This window comes from Meriones unguiculatus, chromosome 6 (genome assembly GCF_030254825.1).
Source record: "Meriones unguiculatus strain TT.TT164.6M chromosome 6, Bangor_MerUng_6.1, whole genome shotgun sequence".
NCBI classification, from domain to species: Eukaryota; Metazoa; Chordata; class Mammalia; order Rodentia; family Muridae; genus Meriones; species Meriones unguiculatus.
The window spans coordinates 13,068,792-13,081,753 of NC_083354.1; the positions used below are offsets into that span (position 1 = coordinate 13,068,792).

Genomic DNA, 12,962 nt, shown 5'->3' on the forward strand with positions numbered 1-12,962 from the left:
CATAAAACATACATCGATGTAGTGGTGAACTCTTAAGCATGTATTGTAAAGCACTCTGGATAATTTAATTCATCCTATTCTCTTGTTTAAATTGATGTGTTTCGAGAGGCATAGGTTTCCACTGTATGCATTAGACAGGAGGTAGTGTTTGCTTGACTGGAGAGTGAGTGCAGAATGTTCGAGGTAGGATTAACTATGTGAGAAGCTACCAAGGCTCCAGGCATGACCACCATTTGAGCAGAGCCACTTTCAAGGATCCTTAGTACTAAGCGTGTGATAAAAATATTTTCCAGCAGTTCTAACATGAGCTAAGACTTGGCATTTTTCCTCTTAGCTTTCACAGATGCTTAATCCTCTGCTGTTTTGAGCATTTTGTGTAACCCTTGAAACAACATCACGGCCTAGGGGTTCTTTCAAAACCTTATCAACCTAAAGATGTGGCTGGCTTAAAACATAGCTAATGCCTTTTCTTCTTTCCTCTACCAGTCAATTTTTAAAAAAAAAAAAAAAAAAAAAAAAAAAAAAGAAGAAGAAAGAAAAATTTCACTATGCATAGTCAATGTGGCATTGTCACTATCTTCCAAAGCATCACTGTTCAACCTTCTTGCCAAAGGAACTGGATGGTTCTACAAGTATTCACTTGAATGAGGATGTTGCTTTTCCAGAAGCAATGAACATGTTAATTTGCTTAGTAGGTGTTTGGTGGGCTCGTACTTTGTTTCAGATGCTCTTCTAGGCTTTCCCATAGTATTAGGTACAGGGCAGGAAACACTGACAAGTCTTAAGAACAGAATCTGATTTTTCTCCTTCCCTCTTCTTCTCCTTTCTCCCTTATTCCCTCCCTTCATTCCCTCTTCTTATCCTCCCTCTTTCCTTTTCCCCCTCCCCTCTGTTTTTATGTTTCCAAAGGGTTCCTAGATGACTCAGGTTGGCTTGGGATTCTGGATTTTCCAGCCCCAGCCTCCTGAGTAATGGGATTTCACAGGTGCGCCACCATGTTCAGTACAGGAGTCTTTGAAACGGGAAGTGGAGTAAAATAGTCTAAGAGACCCGACCTGGATCTTAATGCTCTATGCCTTCTCCAGATGTCTAATATTTACAAGGTGTATTAAAAAGCTTCAATTTTGACAAACCTCTATCATTACTATCCTAAACCTGCCTCCACTGTGAATTAGTCAGGGAGCCTTTATTCCATGAGTTATTATAAAAGCCTGGTTCTATTATGGCATCTACTATTTATATTTGGATAATTTTACATTTTCCCTGGCATTTTCAAGCCTACCAAGTATCAAGTGTTCTGTTTATATTACCATTCCCTTTCTTTCAGCCCTGCCTTTTAACCCAAATCCTATGAGGCTTTTCTAGTCTGCTTGATTATTACCTATTGAAAGGTTAAGTCTCACAGAAAACAAGCTACTTTCTTATTATCAAAATATGAATGAGCTTCAAAACCATCTACCACATATTTCACAGTGATGCTTGCCAAGGACAAACTTTGCAAAAGAAAATATTAGTCTACATATAAGCATATATACTAAATGTGTTGGGAAACTGGTGAAAAGGCTCCTGATTTTTGCTCCATGTGTTTTATTCATCTACCGTTATAGAAGTACATTTGTTACTTTGTGGTCAAGAGGAGAAGATAAATAGAGTCAGCCCGCTGGGAAAAGGACTTTGATGATTCTGGTTGCTGGAACCTTCTGCCAGAGTAATTATAAGTTTGAATAATAAGAGCATGGCTGTCCTTTGTGCTTTTAAGTTTCCTCAAAAACTGTTTACTAGTCTATTCATTTTTAGAAAACCCCTTTCTTGATGTACAGTCCACATTAAGTTAAAATCATTTCAATCAAATTCAGAAACTTTCTACCTGAATATATATATATATATATATATATATATATATATATATATATATATACCTTTGACAACATAGTCTTTGCAGTGAAAAGGGGGCCTTAGATTATTTTTCTCAATTTTCATATTCAGAGACTACAGCTTTTGCCAAACTAAATATTTTGTGAGTGTCTTTAACAAAGTAGCATAAAACTACCATTATTCTCCAATAGAACTCTATTTGAAAGCTTCATTTTATATGTAGCATTTAATTCAGTATAATGTAGCACCATATATAATTCTCTCCTATTGCTTCTGTTTTTAGACAGACCAAGCGAACTTCTGTCTAACGTGATGAATCTGGTAGGAAGTTGAATGAATTCCACCTTTTGAGAACATCAGGTTCTAGGAGATTTGTGACTTTGAAGTAACCTCCAAAATGAAGATTTTAAAAATAATAGCAAAGGCTACTTGAAATCAGATTCTTAATTTACTGAAATACTGCTAGTGAGACTCAGATGTTCTATGCATTTGCTCGTCTGTTGTGCCTATAAAAGGTATATACAGTAGCTGTAAAGACAGAGCCATCATACCAGTAAGCAATTTTTTTTTTTACTAAGTTGAGGTGTGCTAGGATTGGCAAACCTCCAAATTTATTTTTCATAGATGGAAATAGATTTGTGTAATAAAGTAGACATCAATTTTGCCTCCTATAAGATACTCCTGTAGACTAAACTAAGCAAGGTCCTTCTCAGCATAAAGTTTGCAGTGAAGGCACCAGCAAATGCCTACTTTCTAATCAGTGATGATTCTATCCCCTTTCCCAACCAAAAGGAGATTAAATTAAAACTCAACGTAGACTGACATCAGCTGTACATTTGTAATATTTTGCTGAAAAGTTTTCTGTAAGCATGCAATTGGACAGTCCAGATATCAGACCACCTGATAATTAAGGGAAATACAGACACACCTTGATTCTCTGACAGTCTGCCCATGTTCCTCTTCTCTAGAAAGAATCTGAGCTACATAGTTCACACCTAAATAGCAAAGAAAGAACTGTATGCTGAATTCACCTGGTTGACCATCCCTCGGGGAAGTTAGCCTGCAAATCGTGTCATTTCATTTTGGCTAGACCTTGTTGACTTAGCCATTTCATAACTTTATTACTGCCAGCTTGATTTTAATTTGAATGGAATCTTTCAACACACGAAGGTACATCAGAGTTATTTTTGAGTGAATTAGTGAGTGATTCACTGGTGAAACATTCTGGGGATGCTAGAACCATCACCCAGACGATTTAATATACCAAATGAAAGTATATGCAGCTGGCAAATTTATTGTGGCAACTTGACTTGTAACATATGACCCAATAATTCTCTGAGCACAACTGTCACTCTCATTTTATCTTACCTCCAGCACTGGACATCCTGGAGGGGTCCTGATGAGAACTGGATTTATTGCGGTTTTGATTTTTCCGTTTGCTGGCTGCTCTCACGGATCGAAGAAGTACCTCACTGGCCTTGAAGAAGGCCACCATGAATGGCTGTTTTGACTGAGGCCCGTGTCTTCCCACAAGACCAGCGGATTTCACATTGATGCTGCGTCCTAGGACATAATACACAAACACTCGGTTTACGAGAGAGAGATAACATTGTGCAGATGAGTCCTGTAGTCCTTTGGAAAGGAGAAAATAATGTAAGCATTATCAGAATGTTTTCTTTCTAGAGCAAGGTTCTTATAAACCTTGATGTTGATGATCAAATGAATATTCAGGCAGATTCGTTTAACTGTCTCCTTCTTCCACCACAGCACAGAACACAGCAGAACGTCAGGTGACATCCTGCGGCTGCTCTCATTCTCTGACACTTTCTCAAACAGCAAGGAAGGTTACGGACTTGCTTATCCATCAGCCTGGAAATTTCCACATCAAACATAGGTCCCAAAGTCAACTCTGGACTTTTCTACATTGTAGACCCCCCTAATTTTTCTCTAAGTGATTAAAAATTGAACGCCTGAAGGGTGTTCCTACTTCTTTTCCAGCCACATTCAGCCTTTCTCATGTAAATCAATACTGATAGCCTTTTCCTGTTCACTTCTGGCCATATCGGTAAACTTCACAAAGTTGTTTGCTCTGCCATTAACATTCTTCATCTCATTCCGGGAGATTTTTTCCTGGGAATGCAGGTTTGTTGTGAACTCCATTCTCGCTGTAAAATACTTTGAAACAAACGTATTTTGTGTTGTTTCTCTGTGAATTTCGTAGCATGTACCCCAATTTCACTCATCTCCCCAGTGCTCCATACCCACCCTCCACCCCTGAAAGAAAACAAAAAATAAAAATTAATTAATTAGTTAACTAAATAAACATCTCACAGTAGAAACTGTGGTGTGTCACAGCGTATCGCACGGTATGCCTTTCTGTCCACACATCTTTACTTGAAAACGTTCATTGCAATGAGTCCTTGATCTGGTTCAAGGCCTCTCACTGCTGCTACACCATCAATACTGAATCCTCAAAGGGACTTCTCTCTGATATCTTATTGTTGCCCTGTGTTATGGAGGTTTGCAACTCTGATTCTGCAGGACAGGCCCCTTCACGTGCTTCAGCAGTTCATAGATGACATAGGCGTTGGGGAGGACCAACTCAAAGCCCTGGATCTGGGCCTGGGTGGTAGCTGAGTTGGTAGGTCCACCAGCTCTCCCTCACACACACACTGCCATGGCCAGCTTTCCTGCTCTGCTCAGGTAAGGGGATGGACTGGCTCTTCTGTGCCACTGTCGCTGGGGCCAGCTCTCCTTCCTCCACATTGGAGAGCTGGCCCCAAGAGCATGAGAGCCAGTGACCTGGTCTAGAACAACCTGTGGGTAATATGGGTGCAGAAGAGCTGGTTCTGCCCCCCAACCCCCACCTAGGCAGCATGGGAGAGGTGATCCCAACCCTGGCCAGCTGCAGCACTCAGGAGAGCAGGCCCTGCCCCTCACCTGGGCAGTGCTGGAAACCTGGAAATATCTAAATACCTCTCCTGGTGAGTTTCCATAAACTGCAAGTTGACTGAGATTTCAGAAAGTGAAAGTCTGGCAACTCCCAACAAAGAGAAGGAAGTTCTAAGTGAGCTTATCAACTCCTGCTTGATTTATACTTAGTTTACATCTTAGACCCTTGTTAGTCTGTAGATGTGGCTATATGTCAAAGAAAAAAAAGAAAAAAACTAGAGCGTGTTACAACTCAGCATCTCAAAGGCTCTAGAAACTGAAGTGGTTTAAACTGCCTTTCCTGTGCAGGAGAAATAACAGTTATGATGGTATCAATGTGTTTGCAGGAGCTCCTGTGAGTATACTATATAATTATCTTGGTGCTTCCTGTCCATTATTTAATATGATTCCACACACACTACAGGACTTAGTTACTCTCTGGTCCCAATTTAAAGTCATTGTCATCTTAAATTATACATGTATATGATATGTAATTAAATAATGTATATATTATATTACTTATTATATGTTCTATACTTATTATATATTCTTAAAGAAAACCATTGACTTGTTTCTCCTTGCGTGAAAATCACCCAAAAAGGGGTGAACTATTTGGTCTTATGCTGTAACTTTACTTGGAAGTTACTCAGACTTTTTGCAGTTACTAGTAAAGATATGAAGTTACTGATCCCGTAAGAGTAATAAATAATATGGCTTAAAATATGTGCATGATTGACTCTGGCTTGCCCCTTGAGAAACGCGCACATTTTCTTAAAATATTTATCCAGCAAAGACTATGAAGCAACCTCCACTACAAGGTCCACTAGAAGACCTAACCAGCCATAGAAGAAAGAAAAGGGAAACAAGTTTCTAAAATGGCATCAATGGCATTTGACCAAATAAACCCTTGCTCTTAACAACGTGTATTTTGGCAGCCTAAACAGTCTTGTGTGCACGAGAGTTGTACGGAGAGACTTCTACCATCAAAAAATAAGAGTGTGCTGTGAGAGTTCATGCAGTTGTGAGGGACACAGGGGTCCTTCGCATGCTGGTTTTTAAAAGAAAGATATCCACGTTGAACCAATCCGGGCAACATGGGCATCTTCAACAACTGCCCCATTACAGAAAAATAGTTGTCTACAGGAATGAAAATAGACATCTGCCTCACAAGCCACTAGGCAGTCAGTCCTACCAGGAAAAGAACTTACAAATAACCCAAGCAGTAAACCTTAAACAAATAAGCACACAAGTTTCCCTTTCAAAAGCAAACTTATGGTGGCTTGATGCCAAAGTGTATATACTTCTTAGAAAAACTTTATCATTGGCATAAATGAAAGAGGCAGTTTGATTTGTGGTTAGAGTAGTTTCCATTTTACTTCCACTGCAACAAATGTATTAATTCAGCTCAGACTTCCTCCTTCTGGCAGCTCTTGTGCTGTAAAAAGAGAAATTAGAAGTTCCAGCCAAATACCATACCTTGAACTGACCCACTTCAATACATAAACACTTTTACAACGTGTTTATTCAGGTGTCGCCCTTGAAATCGGTTTAAGAGTTTCCAGCGACAGAGAGCTCGGCAAAAGAAAAGAGAACGTGAACTGAGAAACCTCACTGCTGTGGAAGAGAAAAACTGGCAATCTGTTCTTCATTTTTTTTTGTCCTGTTTTGAAATATAACATAAAAAAGTATTTGTTGAAACTTTTACTTTGATATTTTAACGAAGTGTTAATTTAACAGTAGCTGGACTTTACTTGTATACTCTGATGACTGCGGGGACCATTTTTAATATATGATCTTTCTGATTCTGAAACTGGTTACTCTGAAAACTTCGCAGTGGAAAAATTGGGGTTGCTACTCATTATAACTTACAATGACTTTTATAACTAAATAGACACTTAACTCCAAGCTCCAAGTTTCTTCCAGTTTGCAACGTTTCTTTTTTTTTTTTTTTAATTCTAAAGATTCTCGGTATTTTTATTTTTAGCTAGAGAGAAATAACACTGCTTTACAAATTCACATTTTGAAGATTATAAAGATGTTTGTAACAAATAACAGTTTTCTTGGGATTTGCAAAGGAAGATATTATATATGAAGCAAAGTAGCACTTGAAATCAATGTGAATTCCCCTCAAAAATAACTTTAGTATTATTAAATTTCTTCTTGTTATCCTTTTTATTTCAGCAATGATGTAACACTTAAGAATGTGTAGTTCATGATTGCTCCATTACCATTGGCCTTGAACTACATTATTAAAACATTATCTATTTGATCTACTCCTCTAGACACTGGTTATGTTGGTTAAACCTTTTGAGTGACTGGTCAACTCTTTTCAGTCAATGTGCAAACAGGATCTTAGCATCTATTACATGTAATAAAAAAGAGTGAAACTTTTATATATTTTATTATTTTTTATTTATAATTAAATGTATACTATTGAAAATGTGCAGTCCTGGAAATATAAAACTGACAAAGCCTAAACCATTTTCACTTAGGGCAACTGTGTTTGTATATTACCACTGCTTTTCAAAGCTGACCTTGTTTTTGAGCTATTTCCAAGTTAGAAAAATAGACACAATGGCAGAAAAGTGGATTGAATATTTACTGGCTATTAAAATGACATGTGAAATTAAACAACCATTTATATAGGAGTGGTAAAGATTCTAGCCTGAGTTGACAGTTAGGCACTTCAGCACTCATATGTATCTGGGCATAGCTAGAACATAACAGATTCAGTCCAACAGGACTACATTTGAACAAAGAGGCAGCCTACAGAATAGGAGAAGATTTCACCATACACATATGATAGAGCAATAATGTCCAAAATATATTTAAAAAAACTCACAAAACTAGGTATAAAGTAAACAACCAGTGGGAACTAGAAAAGATCATCCTGAGTGAGGTAACCCAGAACCAGAAAGATACATATGGTATATACCCACTTATAAGTGGATTTTAGCCATATACTATAGGATAAACATACTAAAATCTATAGTCCTAAAGAAGATAAATAACAAGGAGGACCCCAGGGAAGAGGCTGAAACCTCGCTCAGAAGGGCAAACAAGATAGACATCGGAAGTAGGGGAAGACAAGGAATATTACAGGAGCCTTCCACGGGGGCCTCTGAAAGACTCTACCCATCAGGGTATCAAAGGAGATACTGAGACTCATAGCCAAACTTTGGGCAGAGTACAGGAAACCTTATAGAATAAAGGGGAGATAGAAAGACCTGGAAGGGACAGGAGCTCCACAAGGAGACCAACAGAGAAAAAAAAAAACCTGGGCCCAAGAGGGCCTGCAGAGACTGATACTCCAACCAAGGACCATACATGAAGAGGACCTAGACCCTCTGCTCAGAAGAAGCCCATAGGCTGTTCAGTTTCCAAATGGGTTCCCTAGTAAGGAGGGCAGTGGCTGTCTCTGACATGAACTCAGTGGCTGGCTCTTTGATCACCTCCCCCTGGAGGGTGCAGCCTTGCCAGGTCACAGAGGAAAATGATACAGCCAGCCTTGATGAGACCTGATAGGCTAGGGTCAGACAGAAGGGGAAGAGGTCCTCCCCTATCAGTGTGGACTAAGGAAGGGGTACAGGGGGAGAAGAGAGAGGGTGGGTAGGACTGGGAGGAGATGAAGGAGAGGCTACAGCCAGGATATAAAGTGAATAAATTTTAATAAATAAATAAATAAATAAGCAAACAAACAAATTTTAAAAAAATAAAAGTGGAATAAAGATACAAACAGAAAATTATAAACGAGGAAACTCAAATGGCTGAGGAACACTTAAATGTTCAATATCCTTAGCCTTCAAGGAAATGCAAATCAAAACTACTTGAGATTCCATCTTACACCTGACAGAATGGATTATAACAACAACACAAATGAAAGCTCGCGCTAGACACTACCAAAGGTGCTGAAAGAAAAATGGACACATGCCCCATCCTTAACGCAGAAGCAATGTCCCATTGATAACCACTTGCAAACAAAAATTAAGTTTCTCCCGAGGGAGATTCACTGGGGACACAGACAATCTTAAGGCAACATGCCCCACAGTGGATGACCGGCAGAAAACGAACGCGGCTACATCCTTGGAGGCTCCTTGTCTCATAATGTCACATCCGGGCTTTTTCTTTTTTAAGACAGTTTTATCTCATTATTTTACTTACATATTTTTTCTTGTCTCTTTTTACACTACAGTATATATTTGCATATATATTATGGCTTCCAGCTTTATGGGATTCCTGAGTGGGCAAAAGAGTGCGTCTCTGTTTCTCATGCCATCTCTTGGCCTCTCTTCGAGCCTCCCTCCCTCCCTCCCTCTCTCCCTTCCTTCTGTTTGTTTGTTTTGTCCCATTCTGATGTGTTATTTTTGCTTTATCTTATTTTATAATTATTATTATTGTTGTTACTTTATTTTATTATTATTATCCCTTAGAATCCTGTTTGTTTTCTAATGGGAGACAGAAAAGATGTGGATCTGGGTAGGAGGGAAGGTGGGAAAGAATTAGGAGCAGTAGAGAGAGGGGAAACCATAATCAGGATAGATTATGTGAGTAAAATCACCTGTTTTCAATAAGGAGTGGGCCTTTGTGATCTTTTCTCCCATCCAAATATTCTTTCTAATTTTATTAAATTTATTCATTTATGCATTTTACATCCCAATCTCAGCCCTCCTCTCCTCCTGGTCTCTTCTCTCTTTCCCTTCTCCTCAAAAAGGGGTGCTCCCCCCCACTGCAAACCATCCCCAGCACATGAAGTTGCATCAGGACTGAGCACATCCTATTCCACTGAAGCCAGACAAGGCAGCCCAGCTAGGGGAAAGTGATCCAAAAGCAGGCAACAGAGTCAACTGATAATACATTGTCCTTCTTGAGTCTGATAACGTTTACCTATGCAAAATTCAAAAATTTTAAACTTAAAATAAATTTATTTTATGTAAATGATATTTCAATAAATTTACTTTCGTTTTATTTTTATTAATTAATTTAATTTACATCTCAGTCATGGGCCCCTCCCTCCTCTCCTTCCAGTCCCACCCTCCCTTCCTTATCTCCCCTCCCTTATTCCTAACAATAGAGGACCCCCCTACCCACACACCCCAGCTTATCTATTCACATGAGGACTGAGTTCATCTTCCTCCCCTGTGGTCTGGTAGGGAAGTTCCATCAGGAGAAAGTGATCAAAAAGTAGGCAACATAGTCCATGTCATAGATATCCCCCACTCCCTTTACTAGTGGGCCCACATGAAGCCTAAGATGCCGATCAGACTTATCTTCTTGGGGTCTGTGCATCGTAGTATGTCTATCCTGTACTACGTCATTCAATTCTATGTATAAGTGAGTATATACCATGTGTGTCATCTCACTCAGGATGATCTCTTCTAGTTTCATCCATTTGTCTGCAAATTTCATGATTTCCTTGTTTTTTGATGGCTCAGTAGTAGTCCATTGTGTAAACGTGTACCACAGTTTCTTTATCCATTCTTTGGTTGAGGGACATCTAGGTTGTTTCCAGTTTCTAGGTATTACAAATAAAGCTGCTATGAACATGGTTGAGTAAATGTCCTTGTTGTATGATGGAGTATATTTTGGGCATATGCCCAGGAGAGGTACAGCTGGATCTTGAGGTAGCGCTATTCCCAGTTTTCTGAGAAAGTGCCCGATCGATTTCCAAAGTGGTTGTACAAGTTTACATTCCCGCCAGCAATGGAGGAGGGTTCCCCTTTCTCTACATCCTCACCAGCATGTGTTGCGTGTAAATGATATTTCAATAAAATTAACTTTCAAAGTAAGTAATATAGGGGGAAAAAGAGGGTGGGAGAATAAGCTACTTAGAGCAAGGTACCAAAAACTATAAAGAAGTGACTTTGAGTCTGAAAGTCAGTTATTTCTAGCTCCACTACTATCATTTCATCTCGAATTCTAGAAACAGAAGGAAAATACAGCAAGCCTTTTGAACTCAAGCTTCTGTAAAGCCCTGGGATCTAGTACTGCTCTGGACCGTAGTTAACAGAGTGACAGGGTAGAGAAAATACAACCTCCCTGTGTGAGAAGAGTGGCAACAGCAGAATGGGCTCTAAAGTAGTCTTCTGTATCCGAATGAGAATCGGCAGAGACTTTGGAGAATGGGAGGAGGGCTCTGGAAGGTTAAGAGAGCAGCAAACCAAAGACCCTGGCAGTTCTGTACGAATGCAAGAGATAATGCCAAACAAGAGAAAACAGCTCCCTTGCAGAATGCCCATGTCTTGATGCGATGTCCTGGGAAGGGGCAGGGATGCGGGGGGGGGGGGGGGGGAGTGGAAAACAGGAGGCAAAGAACTTAGTTGTGAGTTGTTCAAGTTTTTACACACATGTGCGCTCCTACAGGAGTGAGGAGGAGGGAGAAAGAAGTAAGGAGGTTTGAAGGTTCTTAGAAGGACGCAGCAACCTTTCAGCAAACTCACTGAAGGCAGCCAGAATCTATTTCTGAAGAGTAAGCTTAGTTGATGCTTAATGTAGAATACTTCGGCTGTGAAGTGCAATAATCAATATTTTTAAAGTACAGGAGCCTAAACTTGGATGCTGGCACTGGTATTGTCTTCTTGCCTGTAGCATAAAGAATATCCAGTCAATCTTTGTGTGCAAAAAAAAAAAAGTCATCTTTTTTTTTTCCTTAAAATTGCTGTGCAGGTTCCAGGCAAGAAAAAAGAAAAAAAGAAATTCCTAGCATACATGTGGGCATTTTTCATTGCTTTATTAATTTTAATTACAGTGTAAGCAAAAATAGGATGAAGGTGCCTTCCAAACAAAGGATTATTGCCTTCAAATACGAATCATTAGAAAAATAACTGAGATGGGCGGGCATGGGAGCGTTAGCAGGCCTTCTGGTGTTGGTCTCCTTGGTTTGCCTGTGGTGTATATGCAAGATTAGAGTCTCACAACAGCGTAATGTAGCCATGATCATTTTACAGCCATTGAAGCAGAACAGTCTCCCCAAGCATGGTTGGCTACCATAAAAAGCTAAAATGTTACGCTCAGGATGCGAGGCTAAGCACTGCACTCAGGGTCAGCTGCTTTCGACCCAGAGAAGAGCATGTTATGTCTGATTGCATGCAGGTTGATGCCCCAGGTCCCGCCTCTGAGAAAAAGGTATCAGACGGGTCTGATGCTCTTTGGGTGGATGACACCTAAATGAACATTGGTACAAAGTCCCAATTTATTTCTAATATCAGAGATCAGACCTCTACTCTTGCCTGATGCATCTAAAACAAAAAGGGGGAACTGTAGAGAGCTGCGGAATGCTGCGCCTTAAAGATGGAGCTGGTTTCCGCCTTCCACCTTCCCGATGGTGAGTGCTCTCTGTCACGAACAATTCCACATTTGACTAAGGCCGAAGATCTGGCTTGCTTCCATGTATGTGGACCTATCTGCATTGCCCACGTGGCACGCTGGGGTTGGCTACCCAGAGGCTATTAAAGCTGTGGGCTGGCTTTCCCCAGGGTCAGATGATTGTTCAAGGTTCCTGAATAAACTGCATTGAAAAAAAAAAAAAGAACTAAAAAAAATTAATAGCCAAAACAATAAAGTTGATTTCATAGGTACAGAAAGGTTGAAGGAAGGAGAAACAGAAGAACCAGGTGACTCATAAGTCAAAATTACTCTCATGTAGACTGGGCAAAATAATAAAAACTAATGGCTTTAAAAAAAAAAAGAAAAGAAAAATAACTGAGACTGAAGTTTGTTATAACTGAGAATGGAGATTTACAATTCCAGCTTCTACCATTCTGACCTTACTGATTTGACTCAGTAATGGGAAAAGAGCATTTAGGCAAATTCACCAAGAATCCAACCAAGGCTATTTCAGATTTACAGTAGCAGAGAAGGTAAACTACTGTGGTGAAGACCTATCCTAAACTTACTGGCTTGTGATGTCTAAAATCTTTCATTTGTTAGAAACAGCGTTTCTCACAGAAAGCAGCTCTTCAGCTGATGCAGTGCTAAGCACTTCTTTTTTAATTAAATTTTTATTTTTGTATTAATTACAGTTTATTTACTTTGATTAGAAGTACTAAGCACTTCTAATCAGCGAGGTTCCTTTCCCCGTAGTATATGCAGTCTGAAAAGCATTTATTGGAGAATTTATCAGAGTGTGAGTGTTGATATCACTCAAAGACATTAGCATA

General features: G+C 39.5%; 1 protein-coding gene across 2 annotated transcripts in view; it reads right to left on the reverse strand.

Annotated features, from left to right (window-relative positions):
* Bmp5 (bone morphogenetic protein 5) overlaps positions 1-12,962 on the reverse strand; it is a 116,848-nt gene that overhangs the window by 16,990 nt on the left and 86,896 nt on the right. For both annotated transcript variants that reach the window (XM_060384747.1, XM_060384746.1), the window contains exon 4: positions 3,244-3,438. In XM_060384747.1, coding sequence (XP_060240730.1) covers positions 3,244-3,438 — 195 coding nt within the window. The remainder of the gene's footprint in view (positions 1-3,243; positions 3,439-12,962) is intronic.